Genomic DNA, 19,464 nt, shown 5'->3' with positions numbered 1-19,464 from the left:
TAGTTGCATTCTCTTAATGAATAGAATGATTTGTTCTAATGGTGTTTGTAAATATGATCTCAAGTCTGCATCTTGTACAGCAATTAACCATTAAGAAGAATATATGCAGTGTGTTATTTGTTGAAACTGTACTTCCGATTTGATTTGAAAATGTCTCATTGCTATCTGTTTATCAAAAAAACTTTGAAAAAAAATAAAGTCAACATTCAAAAATGAATAGCATTTCTATACAAAAACCATCAGCCAACATCATGGTAAGTCGTTAAAAACTGAAAGCTTTCACTCTAAAATCAAGGACAAGTCTGTCCACTATCATTGTTCCTATTCGATACAGTTCTGGAAATATTAGCCAGAGCAACTGCACAAGAGAAAAATATGAGAGGAATATGGATGGGAAACTAAGAGGGTAAATTATTATTATTGCACATATGACATTCTACAATGAAGATCATAATATTCTACCAAAGCTTTCTAGATTTAATAAACAAATTCAGCATATAGTTAGATACAATGTCAAAACTCAAAAGCCAATATCATTAGTGTACACAAATAACACACTCACTGAGAGAGATATTAGGGAATCACCTTTCACATGAGTGTCAAAAATCAAAATACTTAGGAATCCGTCTAAGAAAGCAAATAAAAATATCTCTCCATTGAAAACTACAGTCCTCAATGTAAAAAGGAAATTAAGGAGGATATCAGGAAATGGAAAGATATCCCAATGGTGCTCTTGGATAGGAAGCACCAACATAGTGAAAACGGTCATACCCTAAAATTGTTATCCAAGTTTAATGCAATCCCAGTTAAAATATCATCAGCATATCTCATAGAACTAGAGCATACCTTCCTTAAATTCACTTGGAACCAGGAGATTCCTACAATAGTAAAAGTAATTCTGGGCACCAAAGAAAGGTAGAGGACATCACAGTCCCGTAATTTACATTATACTTCAGAGCTACTGTGATTTTAGAAAAACAGACCCAAGGATCAATAGAACAGGTTAGAAGATGCAGACACAACTATAAACACACTCAGCTACCTTATCTTTTACAAAGGGGCCAAGTATGTTCACTGGAATAAACACAGCCTGTTTAATAAATGGTACTAGAAAACCTGGCTTTCCACATGCTAAAGACTGAAACTAGACCCATGTCTCTTACCATGTAATAAACTAAAATGAAAACGAATCAAATTTCTAAATATTAAAACAGAAACATTAAATCTGGTTGCAGAGAGAATAGGTAGAAAACTTGAATACATAGATATAGACAAGGACTTCATGAATAAAACCCAATCACATGGAAAATATTACAAAGAATCAACAGATATGATTTCAAGTTATTTAAAAGCTTTTGCATAGCAAAACAAACAGACAAAAAAACAAAACAAATGAACAAAAAGACACCAACAGAGTGAAAAGTCATCCTGAATAATGGGGCGATATTTTAGCCAGCTGTTCCTCAAAGGATTAATATCAATAAAAATAATAAAGAACTGGAAAAAATCAGACTCCTCACATTGAAAGATCCAATCTAAAACTTGGGCATAATAGATGAATACACACTTCTTAGATGAAGAAGTACAAACAACAAGTAAGTACATGAAAAAAAAATGTTTGGGCCAGGGAGATAGCTCAGTAGAATAAGCGCTTCCCTGGCAATTAAAAGGGCTTGAGTTTAATCCCCAGTTCCACCAAAAAAAAAGAAAAAAAAAAAGAAAAAAGAAAAAAGAAAGAAAAGAAAAGAAGGAAAGAAAGAAAAAAATGTTCAACATCACTGGTCTTAAAACAACACTGAGTTTCAATCTCATCTCAGATAGAATGCCTAGTATCAAGTAATTTCCCAGTAACAAATGTGGGTAAGGTTGTGGGGAAAAGGCAGCCTTTCTGAACTATTGGTGAAAGTGTAGATTGGTGTAACAACTGCAGAAATCAGTGTGGAGATACTTCAAAAAAAACTAGAGGTTGCATTTTACCCAGCTATATTCCTTCTTAGTACTTTCCCAAGAAAATAAAAAGCAACATACCACATAGATATGTATACATCCATATTTATAGCAGGACAGTTTATAATAGATTACTCCTTGAAACAACCCAAATGTCCATCAACTGATGAAAGGATAAAAAAGATGTGGGAAAAGAAGTGAAGACAAAGACAAAAATGAGAAAAGATGGAAAAACTGGAAACAAACCTTTGGAAATAAGAAAGAAAAGCAGAGTTGAAGGGAGGGGGAGAAATCGACAAATGTTAGAGAACAGGCTATTTAGGGTTAAGCTGCTGAACACAAGATCATTTGGCTGTGTTGGAAAAGAGCACAAGCATAGTGCTCTGAAGTCAAGATAACCACAGCTGAGGCAATCAAGGACTGCCTTGGGCTGCTGACACGCCCCCATCCCAGAGCAATAAAGCTGCCAACCTCAGAGATAAGACAGTTCTCTTAATTAGCAAAATTTACTACTTGGAGAAGTCTTTGAAGTCACTCCTAAATTGCTGTTTTGTTCACATGTTTGCCTCAGTATCCCCCTACTTTGTTTGAAAAACCAAATGAATATGGACCACCTAGAGAAGCTCTTTATCTCAACTCCCAGGAAATCTCAAGTTCCACTAGGGGGTTTTGACCTTCCTGGAGTCCTAAAATTCATGCTACTGGTCTCTTTCATTTAAGCCATTCACCATCCACTCACTTAAGAGACTGAGGCTAGGCCAAAACCCTGATTAGGTTAATAAAAGGGAGGGGGAGATCAAGATATATCACGTACAGGTTCAAATTCCCTATGATCAATGTGATCATTATGTATATCTAAATTGTACCAATAAATTTAATAGAAATTTCCAGTTCTGCCACATAGAGGCTATGTGACTTTAGGCAAATTACTTGATCGTTCTGTTATAGTAACCTTATGTTAAAAATAGAAATAATAATAGTACTTTACACAACCATTCCAATGCTCAATGAGATTAATACACATAAAATGATTTACATAGAGCATGCTCAACACAAATGTATTATTATTCAATAGTTGCCTCTCCCTGTGGATCTTCTGCCAGTTTTTGCCTATAATCCCTGTGCTAATTTCTTCCCCACTTCTTTGTCTCCATAGCAAACAGATAAAAAGCCAAAAAACCAAGCAGGGCTTAATTTCAAAATCTGCCTTGCTGAAGTTGTTATCTTGAAATTTTGCAGAGGTACCTGGCCAGAGATCAGGAATTTCTATAAGATGTGCACCATACCCCAGTGTACGTAATTCCATTCTCTGCCCAAATTGACCTTTCAACCTACCGCATTTTCATCCTAACTTTTAGACAGTTGAGCAAATTAGATTGTCAGCACATTTCATGAACATATTTGACTTGCAACTGACTGCTTATTTTATTATATTTGGCTATACCTTGAGAAAGATGTCCTGGTGGACACATTAAAAATAGAAATGAAATCAGATGGTAATTCATCATCCATTATATTTGTCCCAACAGATGTGCCTGAAATGCAACATGGTACTCACTTGCCAGTGTCAAGCCCTGCCACCGTCTGGAAGAGTCAGAGACTTATTAAAATGCAGATTCTTGGGTTTCAGATCCAGATATTTGATTCAGTAACTGTAGCCCAGGAGCATTTATTTTAATGCTTTGTGAGGGAGATGCATCTGGTACCAACATTTAGGAATATCACCACTAAAAATGTTAAGTTAAGGGCCAGGGAGATGACACAGTGGAATAAGTGCTTCCCTGGCAAGCACAAGGGCCTGAGTTCAATCCCAGATTCCGAAAAAAAAAAATTAACTTTTGGGGCTGGGGAGATATCTCAGTAGAATAAGCACCTGCCTGGCAAGCACAAGGTCCTGAGTTCAATCCCCAGTACTGCATTGTATTGCACACTAGGATCATTATGGTTAATAATTATAATAACTGTAACTATTTTACATTTTAAAATAGCTAAAAGATTGGATTTTGAATGTTGTTACTGGAAGGAAATGAGTGACATTTGAGGTGATGTGTATACTAATTACCTTGAGTTGATCCTTACATAAAATATGAATGTTTTAAAACATAATAGTGTTTAAAACATGGCACATTTCTTGCAATCAAATTCTCAGTGATCTATCTTCAGTGGCAATTTTCATTCAGGTTGAAGTCCATTTCTTTAAGAACTTACACAAAAAATACAATTGGTGCATGTGTGATCATGTTCAGTTTGGACCCCTAAATACAAATGGAATGTCCAAGATAGTGGTTCTGCTTTGAGTTAAAAGGGAACACATGAGCCTGCCATGAGGTCCCTGCCCCGGGGTGCACTGAGACAGCAATTGAGACTGGGCGTAGTGGCACGTGCCTGTAATCCCAATACTTAGGAGGCTGTAAACAGGAGAATGTCTATGAGTCTGATCTAGTAGTGAGACCCTGAATACCCTGTAGACCCTTCCCTAAAATACAGGGAAAAAAACGAAAGGGAACACAACATACACATCATCACTGGAGAAATTTTTCAAAACATTTATGCTTCCACCTGTTGCTGTGTATATCACAATTCAAAAGAAGACTGGATAGTTGGGGGTTTCACACTATTTTAAACTCTCCAGGTGATTCTGATGAGTTCTCTAGTCTAGAAAGATTCTTGGCCTCCTCCAAGTAACTTGACCCAAGATCTTACACTATTTTTCCTGGCAAGAAATTCCTTATATTTACTTTTCACCTATATTTTCTTTGTTTAACACTCACTGACGATAGAATATAATTCACAAGCATCTTGCATATGTATCCACAGGGGAATGTGAATAATGGCTGTGTTCTCAGGGACGTGGGGCAGCTGGTTGAAACCTCAGCATCCCCAGAACTAAAATAATGTCTTGACCAGATGTTTCCTTCCCTTCTTGGAGCAGGGCACAAAGGTCCCAGTGGAGAGGTCTCTGGACCATATGCTTGTCTAGTGGGATCAGCTGCAGGTGTAGTAAATGGGACCCAAGGGCCCCATCAGGTCACCTTGCTGCATATGACTCAGGCCAGCAGCTCTTTATTTCTTCCTGTTTCTCTCACTTCCCACAGATCATCTCTGTGGGCAGCTGCCAGACCAGGAAACAAGAGTCAGGCAGGTGGGGAGGTAGTTCTTAATGGATATTCCATCTCTTCAGTGGTTTGGGGTCTGGCAGAGATAATCCAGACCTGAGACAAATTGTCTCCCCTCATGATCTATTTCAGTTAATGGACTAGCTGGCCAGAAGCAGTCAAGCCTAGGGCAACAAAATCAATTCCCCTCAGTTGAACAATAAGCTTAAACTTAACTCCCACAACTCTTTTGTGTATGTTTTTTAACCACAAAATTCCAAATGTTGCCCAGGATTGGCTTCCTGCTACAGACAAAGCTCACATCTTAGGATCAGATGCAAGATCTCTAAAGAGCCATAAAGAAAGGTCATGTGCCAAGGAGCACTTAGAAAACACGGTATGTCTAAGTAGTATTCACCATTTGTTTATATCTGATATACCCTTGACAGACACTCATCTTTATAAAGGAGGCAGGAATGACTGTTAGGCTGGTACTGCAGATGGAGATGCTAGGTAGATTGGTAAGTCTACCAATCTATTTCACTGTCATTTCCTTGCCTGAAGATAAACCTGCTAGCATACCCTCTATATTGACATTTCCTAGGACTACTGTAAAATGGCATTTCACTTTTTGAACTTGAAAGGCACTTACCTAAATGGAAATACTGTGACCATGTACCTATGATCACAGAATATAAAAAAGAAGAATCATTTGAGAATAAAATGGTATGGGATGGTGAGACAGATCAGCAGACTAAGCACCTGCTTTGGCAAGCGCAGAGACTAGGATTTGATCCTCGGTCCCACATGCCACCCCAGCCCCACCCCTGGGGTGGGGTGAGCCAAGAGCAGGGTCTGGGCATGGTGGTGCACACCTGTAGTCTCAGCACTGGGGAAGCTGAAAATAGAATCATCACCATGACTCCGATCTGCATAAAATACACAAATAAAAAAAATACACAAATAAAAAAAATGCTATTCATGTTTTACTTCCTTGTAAATAACATGTGTCACTGAGCCAATTCTTTGCCTCCACTCAGCTTGTAAATATCTGGCTCCTCAATACCTTCCTACATCCTGCCTTAACAAATTTTACTAAATTTCTAGACATAAAACATAAGTTATACTAAAATACATTTAATGGAGAACTAAAAGTGTTTTATAAAATTCAAGCACAAAGAAGAAGAAAAACTGGGTGCAGAAGCTTGGGGTCTGATGGATCCTGTTGTTATTAGCTTTCTTCTTCCTGTCATTTAGTCCCTCCCCTGTGTCGTTTAGAAATCTTAAAAATACAAATAAGGCTAAGTTGTCCCTCTCATATCCAAAGAGAAGAGAGCTTATTGGGATAGCACTGCTGCATGGAACAGATATATACTAACCAAGGTCTCACATGTCCAGTGTATCTGACCATGCCCTATATATAACTTGAACAATGCGTTCATTCTTTCTATGGTTACCAAATAACTTTTCTGTGCCATCCACTGACCTAGAACTTGGGGATATATGTATAAGTTGTAAGGATCATTACTGTCTCCTGTCAGTTAACTGTTACTGGCTAAAACAGTGTATCTGCAGAAATATTTAATTATCTATAATATAACCAAGAATATAGATGGATAGTGAGCTTAAGTCTAATTTATAACACTATACTAGCAACTTTTCTGTCACCAGGACAAAATACCAATACCAACAGGTTAAAAGATGAGAAGTTTATTTTGCCATAGGGTTTCAGATTATGGTTACTTGGGTCCAAGGAGAAAAGGCACGGTGGGGCCTGGTGGAGAACAGGTGCTCAACTAATGGCAAACAGAAATGGGTTGGGGGGAGGAAGAGAAGGATGGAGGCAGGCAGACAGACAGAGAGACACAGAAAGAGGCAGAGGGAGAAAGAGACAGAGACAGAGACAAAGACAGAGACAGAGACAGAGACAGACACAGACACAGAGAGACAGAGACAGAGAGAGCCAGAGTGAGAAATTGAGACAGAGAGAGAGATGGAGACCCAGGGAGAGAGAGAGAGAGAGAGAGAGAGAGAGAGAGAGAGAGAGAGAGAGAATGAGAGCAAAAGCAAGTGAGCATGTGCCGGGGAGAGGAATGCACCATGCTAAGTTACACCATAGTGATGTGCATCTATTTTCTGACCACACTCCATCTCTAGATTCAAGACTTTTGATATATATTTTACATCTAAAATATTAATACGCACTTCTAACTTCCAGAAGGCTCGTGTTCATCTCATTATGCAAAATATATTTAACCTTTCTCTAAGACTTTCCTAAGTCTTAGTAATTTCAGTTTTGCTGAAAAATCCAACTCCAACCTTGCATCTAGAACTCAGGGCAAACTTTTAACCATACATCATGGTAAAATCAAAAGAAAGTTAAATTCTTCGAATGTACAGTGGGTTACAATAAACATTCCCATTCCAAAAGCAATGGGACCAAATCAAAACTGAAGCCCAGTGGGGATTACATTAAATCTTGTTGCTCCATGTGCAGCACCCAGGGCAAGTAATATCTGGGCAATGTTTTTCCTGTGGCAATGTTGATTAACACCTAGAACAAAAGACACCTTTCGCTCTCATTCTCTCTGTCGTGGTTTGCCTTGAAATTTTCTCTGCCACTTTAATTAGTCCACTGCCATTAAAATCAGTCTCCTTTAAAGTCAGAGGACCAGATAGCTCAGCAGACTAAAGCGCCTGATTAGGCAGAGCGCAGAGCCTGGGTTTTGATCCAATGTGCCATGCCAGCCCCACCCCCAGGGCGACCTGAGACAGAAACTGAGACTGGGCATGGTGGCACGCACCTGTAATCCCAGTGCTTGGGAGGCTGAAAGCAGGAGGACCACTACAAATCCAAGCTATGAAGTGGGACCCTGTACACAATGTACTAAATACAAAAATAAAATAAAATAAAGTCAGAGGAAATGGGCAAAATAGTCAAATTTTGTACAAGTGTATAACATACATGTTGTACTGCACAATTATCAACGGAGCTCTTCTCCACAACGGAAACCTCCTGAGCCTTGCCGTTACTGTCAGCATTTCTTTTAGTATTCTAGTTTTCTGAGCTCTGATGAGACTTAACCCCCATGAAACTTGTCTTATAGTACTTTCAGGGCTTCTTCAGCCAATATCACTAAATCTTTCCACACTCTACCTACAAATTCCACAGGATTCTGCACCAGATGGTCATATACAATTATAGCTTCACTCTCACTGCAAATTTTTTATTGTATTCATTTTACTATTGCTGGAGAAAAAATAGCTGGCATCCACAAATTAATGATACACAGAAAAGAGTGAGGTGTTTTACATAAGCATAGGAGACTACAGTATCTTAGTCTATGGCTTCTTGGTAGCATTAGAATTTAGGTATGGATACTACCTTGTTGTTGGAGTGGAGGAGTATCTTCTTGAGCATTATAAATGCACCTTTCAGTTTATCTCAATGGAAGACATTAGCACCCACCTCAAGTTTTGACAGCAAATAATGTCTCCACACATAACCAAATGTCCTCTGAGAGGAAAGGAAAATAAACACCAGTTCTGTTTGGGAATCCCTGTCAAAGCTCATCTTTACCATTTCCCCTACTTCAATAACAAGAAAGAAAAGAGAAAATTCAGATCTGAATTCTATGGCCAGGGGAAAAATTCAAGGGAAATGAAGGCCAAAAATGTTTGTGTTGTTTGCTCATGACAGCCACAAAGATAGTGCTGAAACCCGTAGAAGTAAAATCAAGTTTCCCAACACTACTCACCCAGTGTGATGACAATAGAGATAATGTTAGTGAACAGAATGATTCTAAAATTTGGGAATAATAAACTTCATCAGTAAGTTCTACCAGTAATTTTTCCCAGTGCCTCAACTAGGTGTACAAAAGTACACAAATACTCACATTCACATTGCCTTGTCTGTCTAAATGTACCTTATTTCTTCTCAGGTAGTGCAAATTAACTGTTCCTATTGCCTTCCTAAATACTACCATTTTCATATCTGACACGTTCCTAGCCCATACAGAGACTGCTAGTATCCCAGGTAGGCTGAACAAAAATTAAGGGGTCCTGAATAAAAGAAAGGTAAAAATAAGATGGATCAGGACCACAGGAAATTGGAGGAAACCTATTCAATGGCTACCTGTGTGTATGTATTACTCGGATCACTGTCCTGCGAGAAGAAAAGTACAAGAGAGCTGATCATTTAAGCATCTAGTTTACATTGGAGCAGTAACATTAAGAGTAGACATTGATGTTACTGGAAAATAGAACTGGATAATATTCATTTCAATTGTTTCACATTGAAACTTTTTATTACAATGAATTTAATTTGTGTGCCAAACCATGGGCTCTGTAATGAAGTGGTGTTTTACACAGTGGAGTTTTTCTCTGCTATCAAAATGATAAAGTTGAGGTTTTATAGGTAAATGGATAAAACTAGAGACCATTCTGTTAAGTGAAATGAATCAGATCACATGTGGAAATATCATATTGGCTCGCTAGTGTAAGAATCTGAAAGAGTAAATAAAATCTTTAGTGGAATGGTGTGTTGACACTACAGACTACAGTGACCAATAAGTTTTTCTTTTTCAGATATCCTCCAGAAGAGGGCAATTGACCATTCACCATTTTCAAAAGGGTCCAACTGAGGTCAGAACTGAAAGCAGCTGTGGGTTGTCTCCATCTATGGCTCCAAGTATCAGGGTAAGAAACAGCTAAATTCAATGCAGCAATAGTTCAGGAGTTTCAAGCCAGCAGTAGTGAGACCCTGTAACAATTACACAATTAAAAAATAATAAAAAAATAAAAAGAATCACAGCAGACTCCTTAACATAAACTCTTAAGTCAAGGAAATCTTGGAGTAAAGTACTTCAAGATGTAACAAAATAACCTCTAATTCACATTGATGTACTGTGAAAAACTATCTTTCAAAATTTGTGGAGAAATAAGACACTTCCATGACAATGTACACCTGAAGAAATTTATGACTAGCAAACTCACATTCCAAAATGTTCAGAAGGACATTCTAGGAAGAGGTAATGAAGAATAATACAACTCCAAGAACCCCAACAGAATGAATCCACCAAGAGAGACAAGGAGTTAAAAAGAGGAAGAGGGAAACCAACAACATAAAAATAAAATGACAAGGATAAGTTAATACTTAAGTCAATAATTATCCATTTTAATCATTAATATAACCATCAGATATAATCATATAAATGGTCTCAATTCAACAATCAACAGGGGCTGGGGAGATGGCTCAGTGGAATAAATGCTTCCCTGGCAAGCACAAGGGCCTGAGTTCAATCCCCAGTTCCGAAACAAAAAAAAAAATCAACAGAAATAAACTGGCAAAATTGATCAAGAAAAATATTCACCAACATTCTACATTAAAGACATATTTATCTGAAAAAGAAATTCATAGATTGAAAGTAAAATAACTGACAAACAATACTCTATGTGACAGAAACACACAAAAAAATGAAGGGCTATCTATTCTTTTGGCAATCAAAGTGGGTTTAAAGACAAGACTGAATGAGATATGAATAAGGTCACTATATCTTCATTAAAGGAACAATCCAAGAGGAACAAATAATAATATATATGTATATGTATATATATACATATATATACATATATGCCTCAAATATCAGTGCATCTGATTATACAAACAAATGCTAACATATAAAAATAAAACAAGCACAAATACAATAGTAATAGGATAACTCAATACCTCTCTGTAACAAAGATGGATCAACTACACAAAAAAAGAGAAATGCCAGAACAGAACCAAACTTTTGATAAAAATTTTGAATAAAAGTTTAGATTCAGTAGAAATATAGAGTATTCAACCCCATAGAATCAAAATACACATTCTTCTCAGCTGTACATGAGACATTCTCCAACACAGATCATGTACTACCTCGTAGAACATGGTAGAGTAAATGCAGAGGAACTGAAACTGCCCCATGCATATTAACAGATTATAGTGCAGTGAAATGGGAAATCAATGACCAAAGAAACCACAAAAACTTCATAAACGCATGGAAGTTAAATAACATATTCCTGAGCAACCAGTAGGTAACAGAATAAATTAAAAAAGAAATTAGACAGTCTACAATTAACCTATAATGCCAATACTGGGCAGCAAAATGCATAGGGCACAAATAAGCCACTCCTACAAGGAAAATACATAAGTAGTGCTTTCCCATATCAGAAAAGCAAAGTGAGCCAAGGCTCAAAGAAATGAGCCAAGGTTCAATCTAAAGCTTTCAGAAAAGGAAGAGCAATTCTACCCCAAGGATCATATGATGAAAGAAATAATAAAGAACAGAGAAAAATTAATTCAACTAAAACTAGGAAAACAATACAAAAAATCAATAGTTCAGAGAGTTGTTTCCTTCAAAGATTAGCCAAAATTGACAACTCTTAGCCACCCTAACAAAAATGTGAAGACTCAAATTCATGCAATTAGGGTAAAAAAGGTAAAAAAGCAATAGATCCTGCAGAAATCCTGATCACTGATACTTTGAGAACTTATATTCTAATAAGACAGAAAATGAACAGAAGAAATGGATAAAGTCCTATATATATATGAATTACCAAAACTGAATCAAGAAGATATAATAATTATAAATAACCCAATATTAGCAAATGAAAATGAAGGTATACTTAAAGTCCTACTGACAAGGAGAGGCCCAAGTCCTGATAGATTTATTGCTGTATTCTACTAGAAATTCAGAGAACATCTAATGCCACTACTTGTCGAACTCTTTAATGAAATTAAAAGTGAAAAACTTTCCCAAAGACATTTTTGGAAGCAAGAATTGTCTTGACGCCAAAACCCAAAGAAGGATCCAACTATAAAAGTAAAGATTAATCTCCCTAAGAAACATAGTGAAAAAAACCTCAAGAAGTTACTGCAAAACAGAATGCAGCCAAACATCAAGAATAGTACATACCATGACAAAGGAGGATTCATCTCAGGGATGCAGGGATGGTTCAACATTGACATACCAAAAAAAATAATACACCATATTAACAGAGCCAAGGACAAAAAATGACATGGTCATCTCCACAGATACAGAAGAAAACATTTTCCAAAGTCTAACATCCATTCATGATAAAAACTCTCAAATTGGAAAACTGGAATAGATGTGCTTTATCTCCATATGATAATTACCACCTGGAACAAACTAATAGACAATGTCATACTAAATAGTCAAAAAATTAGGACTTTTATTCTAAATTCAAGAGCAAGACAAGGATTCTGTTATCACTACTCTTATTCAATATAGTTCTGGAAACATTATCAAGAGCAGTTAGAAAAGAGAAATAAACAAAAGGTATAAAGATAGAAAAAGAAGAAATTAAATTATCATTATTCATAGACAACATGATACTCTACATAGAAGACCCCCAAAACTATACCAAAAGACTTATCAATTTAATAACCAAATTTGGTGGTGTAGCTGGATACAAATTCAACAGTCACAAATCAATAGCATCTCTGTACACAAATAACAAACTCATTAAGAGAGAAAAAGAGACACAACACCTTTCACATTAATTTTTTTTTTTTTTGCGGAACTGGGGATTGAACTCAGGCCCTTGCACTTGCCAGGCAAGCATTTATTGTACTGAGCTATCTCCCCGGCTCCTACATTAAATTTTTAAATTATGTACTTAGTAATCAATGTAACAAAGAAAGTAAAAGATGTTTAAATTGAAAATTAGAGTCCTCTAAAAAATGGAACCAGAAAATGGAAAAACAGCATTTGTCCTTGGGTACGAGGAAATTGACCAATAACAAATGCTGTTAGGATTATTGGGGAAAATCAATCCTTACCCACTGTTGGTGAAAGTGTAGACTGGTGCAACAGCCAGGGATATCAGTGTGGAGATTCCTCAATAAACTAAAACTAGAGGTTCCACTTGACCGAGCTATTTCTCTTAGGGTGCACCTACTTACCTAAAAATGTCTCAAGTTTGTCCTTCTTTGTAGTAGAGTATTATGCAATTGTATATATAAAATCCTCCTCATGCACTTTTCTACTGATGGGAATTTTGGTTATTTCAAAGATTTTGCTATCACAACTTGTTCCACTATAAACTCGCATGCACATATATTGCTGTGGTATGACAATTTAAATTGTTTTGGGACAAATGTGGTTTCATGTTTTAAAAGCCCCCTGCTTCCTGGGCTAGCTGCCTTTCGGTCCTCTCCTGCGTGAGAGCAGACTGGGGGCCCTGAGCTCAGTAATAAATGGCTTTCCAAATTCAAATAAAATTGTTTTGGGAAATATAAAATACATTATCTGCTAGCCTTTATAAACCTATTATTTTGTTTAGTGAAATTCTGTATCATTTCTAATGCTTTTTACTATTTTTTATTTCTCCTTAAAGCTTTAAAAAATATATAAAATTTATTTTATATACATCATAAGATACTTTTTAGGAAAATAACATCAATCTGTTTTTATAAGTGGAAAAATATATCATGTACAAGCACAAATTCCTGAGGACAGTTAACAATATGTATGTAAAATACACCTATAAAACTATTTTTAAAAAATGATAAATTGTCATTAGTACCACTTAAAAGACTTCCTTTTGGGCCAGCCAGATAGCTCAGGGGACTAAAGCGCATGCTTATGCAGGTACAGAGACTGGAGTTCAATCCCTGGCATGCTATGCTGACACCACCCCCAGAGTACACTGAGAGGTTGATTGAAACAGGGGGTGGTGGCATATGCCTATAATCTCAGTGCTTGGGAGGCTGAAAACAGGAGGATCATTACCAGTCCGATCTGTATAGTGAGACCCTATAGACTCTGTCATAAATACAAAAAAAAATACTTCCTTTTATTTCAAGGTGTGATCAAAAAAGTGCAGTGAATGTCATTGCAGAGGATTATCCAATGGAAAGGTAGGGTCTTAATAATATTATGCTAGGCCCCCTTCCGCAGTATTTGTTGGATCAAGTATATGACTTTCTGGCTGTTCCTCAGCATAAAATGGGCTATGAATGATAAATGTTTTGAATTTTTTATGGAAAAGGACTTCCCGAACTGCTTCAGAAAGTGACAAGACAGTGGCACAGTGCCTGCCTGGCAAGTGTGAGATACTGAGTTTGATTTCTGGTACAGAAAAATAAAAGCAAAAAGTGGCAAGAATCATGGGATATTAGTGCTTTCAAGATTTCAAGACAATAGGGAATATTTTAGGGGGGTTAAAATTACAATGTGTTCTTTAGTGTAATAAACTTTAATTAAATAATCACCATATTTTTCATTAAAAAACTTCATAATTATACATATATATGGGATGTCGACAATTCAGTAAATGTATATACAATGTATAATGATCAAATCAGCATAATTACCATATCATCAACTTGAACATTTATATTTCTTTATATTGAGGTCTTCAAACTCCTCTCTCTTAGGTTATATATATATATATATATATATATATAAATTGTTGTTGACTATAGTCACTTACTCTGCTGTGGAATAGAATTTATTCTTCCAACCTAACTGTATTTTGTTACTTACTATCCAACCTCCCTCTACCTCACTAGCCTCTAGTGACCACTGTTCTATTCTCTTCTGCTTTGACATATATTTCTGCATTATGCTTAAATTAGTACCCTGTAGGCAATCAAAACAGAAGCAAAACAATAGATATCAACTCTGCTTGTTAGCCAATTTTTCTATAAATAAACCTTGACATAGGTTTCACTTTGGAAAGTGCTTGGCTAGCCTTAGAATTGGGCAAAATACTGGGTGTGGTGGCACGTGTCTGTAATCCCAGCTCTTGGGGGGCTGTAAACAGGTGGATCACTATGAGTCCAATCTAGTAGTGAGACACTGAATACCCTGTAGACCCTTCCCTAAAATAAAAAAAAAAAAAAAAAATTAGGCAAAATAGAGAGTGAGAGTGGACATCTGCCTAAGGCCACATTTGCCATCTTCCCTGTCCCAGACACCTTAGCCTACTCAATTCCAGGAATGTGTTCTTACCTCCCACAAACTGTGCTGCTCCCATGCACCGCCCCATCATTCTGGAGATGAGTTCCTCCATGCAGCAGCCTAGGACAGCAGCCAGTGCTACCAGAAGCAGCAGTGCACAGCCAGCACCTGTCACCACTGTGCACATCTGCCAGGCCAGGCTTGGGATGGCACTGAAGCTGGAATAGCGCCCACATTCTTCCACCATCATCAGACTGTTCCCTTCTCCTCTCACTGGGTAGTTGCATCTCCGGAATGTGCTGAAAGACACTGGCTTACCCAGCTGTGATCCAAAGAGCCAATAAGGCAAGAAGTAACTGGTAGAACTGGCCACAGCAGTAACAAGGGACAAGAAGGCCCAGAGAGTCCCCACCATGGTCAGGCTGCTCCTCATGATCCCTAGTTTCTCTGCAAGGATGGGGAGATATGTCAGAGCACCAAATCAAAAAGTTACAATGTAGTCTCCATGGGCCTATTTTTCATCGAGTTGGCCAGTTTTGGGGCTCATTATTACACCAGTTGGCCTTTGCTCTGGATAAAATTATTCTCTTGAAGACCATTGGTGTCCTACAGGATTCTGCTTCTCAATTTCTTTTCCTTCTGCATGGATCATAGTTCCATAGTCATTGGGCTGCAGTGAAAAAACCACAGAGCTGAATTAGTGACTGATCTGCCAACTTACAGGCAGTCTGATCAACCAGCTTATACCACTTAACATAATATGGAGCCATGAGAAGAGAAATTAAGGCTGTGGCAAGAGTTCCTAAGGATTCCAGATGAATGACCTTGCAGATTCAGAGGGCTGAAAGGAGACAATATATCAAGAACATCAGGAACAAAGTTGTTTTCAGAGTGAAGGAAGAAGTAAAATGCACAGGCCAGTCTGTAAAGAAGAGATAAGATGGAAGGCAAGATTGTTACAGAGCTATGGGACAATCCCTTTTCACTTAGGGTATTCAGCCTAGGCAATTTAGTGGATTAGTGAGACCCTGTTTCAATGTAAAAATAAATGAATAAAAGGATTCAATGTGAAGAGTCTCTGTTCAGTCTTTAATTGCAGGGAAAAGGGAGAGGTAAGAAAGCAATAAAAAGTGCCTAATTTATACCATAAACCTACCACTGCAGGAGCACTGTTTAGTTATTGATAATGGTAATGGTAGACAACTTTCCAATTGTAGCAGTTAAAACTAGACTGACTACTAAGAAATTTGTCCCTGTGCTTTGATGACTATAGTTAAGAATGCTTCTCATCTCCATGAACTAGATCAGTATCAGGTACTCCCTATCTTGCTCCAGGAACATATAGCTGTTAGGTCTCTTCAAGGTCACTTTTGGAATAATATCAGATTCAACATTCTGAGAGAATTTCTAGATTTAGTCTCTTTGGCCCAGCTCACAAATGTTTTCCACAGAGTTGTCTGTCAAAAACCAACCAACCTCCTCCCCAAATCCACCAATCTGCCATTGCTTTCTGGCCCATTTCTCTATTAGGATGGCTAGAAACCCACTATAGCCGATGTCAGCACAATGAATGTCTCCAACTGGCAGATGGTAGAGCATGTTTCAGAAATTTCTTCATGACTCATCAGCACTACTTAACATTATATGTAATAATATGGAGAAGTAGGATAGGGGAGGACCAAAGCAGGAGAAGTACACAAACCAGCTAGATGGAGCCAACACATTCCCTATTTGGGAAACTATCAGGAGCAAGCAGCCATTGTGTTTAGGGTCAGAGCCATAAGCCATTTCTCAAGCACCACAAAAAGTGCCTGGCACAGAGTAGTCATTACAATTTATGTTTGCTTAATTAAACCTTTCCATAGACTCATCCGATTTTCAAACTGGCAGGAACCTTAATGAATCACCTAATCCAACCTTTTATTTTACATGTGGAGGAGTTTGGCCCAATAATAAAAGGCAGTGATTTTCCTCAGATCCAAAAAGCAGCAACACCTGAACTAGAAACCTGATCTGCAGATTCCTAGGCTGACTGTTTGCTACTACACAATCTGAACCCCACCTCTCCATCACTTTACAATGGGAACATGGAGAGGAAGTACGTTACCCAAGGGTAAATAGCTAGTAAGGTACACTGGCCAAAGGTCAGTTATTTGATTCTTAATATAATGCTCTTTTTTCAGTCTACCACAATTCCTCTCTTGATACATATATGTTTTGAGCTGTGTGCTTTGTTCAGGAAAGGAGCAGAGATCATAAATTTCAGGTGCTCACTCTGGACTCTTAGGGCTTGAGAAGAAAGTGCCCTTAGCTAGTCCCCTGGAAATGAGGCTTTTTATCTGTGAGTGGGGGAAATGAGACAGAGACAGAGACAGAGACAGAGACAGAGACAGAGACAGAGAGACTGTGTGTGTGTGTGTGAGAGAGAGAGAGAGAGAGAGAGAGAGAGAGAGAGAGAGAATGGTTGTGAGGTATTAAAGGCCAACAGGAGGAGAAGTAGAACTGGTTTTGATTTATCACTGTTAGAAGCAGGTATGCCCAGCCACAGCGAGGTAATTCTTCTCCTTGTCATGCTGGAGTTTGTAAGATTATGAAAGCCTATGCAGGCCCCTGTTATGGACTCATTTCCTGATGAAGAATCCCAGACTAGAGGAAAACAGAAAAAAGCTGATAAACAGCTATTGAATACCTCAACATAGCCCTCCTGAATCCATATTTTCAAGTGTTCTGTCCAAGGGTCTTCTTAAGCTGTTAAGAAATGCATTGCTCCTCAATTTACAAATAGGCTGACTGAAAGCCAGTAAACCAAACAACTTGCTCAAAAGTACACAGTGAGGGCCGGGGAGATGGCTCAGTAGAATAAGCACTTGCCTGGCAAATGCAAGGGCCTGAGTTCAATCCCCAGTTCTGAAAAAAAAAAGTAAGAAAGAAAAAAAAGAATCTTTCTTTTTTTTTTAAAAAAAAAAAAAGGACACAGTAATTCAGTGCAGAGCCATCCTTTCTTACTTCTCCTTGGCCTGCAGGCTTCTCCCATAGAATTACCCCAGTATAATTACATCACCACCTCCACAATATTACAATTAAATTCCCCACAGCTTTGCATCAAGAATTTTGAAATGTTTAAGGTTGGAAAGAGAATTAGAGGGCAAGATATGCTTGAAAGGAAGATGGTCAGTTTCTCTTGAAATACTGTGTAAACTAGCAGAGCAAGAGTATTAGCTGCCTAAATCACAACACTTTGTAGTCTGAACTAACTCCATATGTCCCACATGGTTGTCATCACCCAGAGATCAAAACTTCCAATATGACAACCAGTAAATGGGCACAAAATCTAAGAAAGAGGAAGTCACTGTATTTATTAGTGGTAACTAGAATATAATAGAAAGAGGGAGAAGCATTTAGACATGAATTTGACTTCATTTATGACTAATGAAGCTATCAAACTATAATACTACTGTTTACTCTCACCATAAGTTCATTTTAGAAGCAACATTGAAAGCCAGAAAGTAGGAAAGCAGAATCACAAAATTTAGTCTAACTGTGTTTAGCTATAGAATAACTCATTGTCTTTCTAAATTTAATTTATTGTCAACTTCAGAAGAAACTCATTAGCCATTTTTAATTTAGGTCTAGGGTGAAGAAACATATCAGTTTTCCTGGAACTAAAGAATATTGTGGAAAGTAGGACACTCAGTGATAAAACCAGAAAGTCCCAAATATCATGGGAAGGAAAGACCACCTTACGTAGAACTAGATGTTGGGTACAAGAAGTATCCTATAGCAGAGGTTTGAGAATTGCTGCTGTAAAAAAATTGTCTAATGTTTTCTCTATAGAACTCAGCTTATATAAAGTTAAATGTAACCATGGAACTCAACATTGGAGAGATACAGTCTATAAATATTGAATGTAAATCATCTGTGTAATGTAGACTTGACCTTATGAGATTAAGGCAAAGATTTCAGATTCAGTAATGCATTATTTCTCAAACACACACTGTAGTCCATTCTCACCTTGGAGAGTATACTTCTTTTCCTAAATACTTGGCCTGAAGTCACTCTGTACAGCATGTTTCTTTTCCTATTCTTAAGAAGTGAACTTCTTAAGAAATGAACTTCACTACATTTTACATATTTGTCCAATTATTTGTTTAGTATAAGAACCCAAAATAAGTCTCTAAAGCGAGATCTCAGAACCCCAGCACCGGGCAACAGATACATATGGAAACAGCAAGAAATGTATATTCTGTGCATGCACACTGTTATAATGTTCACATGTGCTGTACAAGGAAGAGCATTCTAACAAATGCTTTTAGTTCCATCACTTGTGAAGAAATAATTCCCCTTGTGACAATCCTACAATGCAATCCAGGTTCAGCCCCAGAAAACAGCTAAGTCACTTTGTACTCACATCAATAAAAAACACAAAAAATGCTGTACTTTATTCTATTTTTTTT

The 19,464-nt window shown here is 37.5% G+C and overlaps 1 protein-coding gene across 2 annotated transcripts in view; it reads right to left on the bottom strand.

The window, feature by feature from the left end:
• Lhfpl1 (LHFPL tetraspan subfamily member 1) overlaps positions 1 to 19,464 on the bottom strand; it is a 99,820-nt gene that overhangs the window by 74,683 nt on the left and 5,673 nt on the right. The window contains exon 2 of one of the 2 annotated variants that reach the window (XM_004640019.1): positions 15,062 to 15,457. In XM_004640019.1, coding sequence (XP_004640076.1) covers positions 15,062 to 15,443 — 382 coding nt within the window. In that variant the 5' untranslated portion in view covers positions 15,444 to 15,457. Of the gene's footprint in view, positions 1 to 15,061; positions 15,557 to 19,464 lie in introns of those variants that run through there. The other variant, XM_023699925.1, reaches the window with a different exon arrangement.

The sequence above is a fragment of the Octodon degus genome, unplaced genomic scaffold, assembly GCF_000260255.1.
Source record: "Octodon degus isolate 3935 unplaced genomic scaffold, OctDeg1.0 scaffold00117, whole genome shotgun sequence".
NCBI lineage: Eukaryota > Metazoa > Chordata > Mammalia > Rodentia > Octodontidae > Octodon > Octodon degus.
The sequence above is the reverse complement of the archived record's forward strand: the minus strand, read 5'-3'. Positions and strand labels throughout refer to the sequence as shown.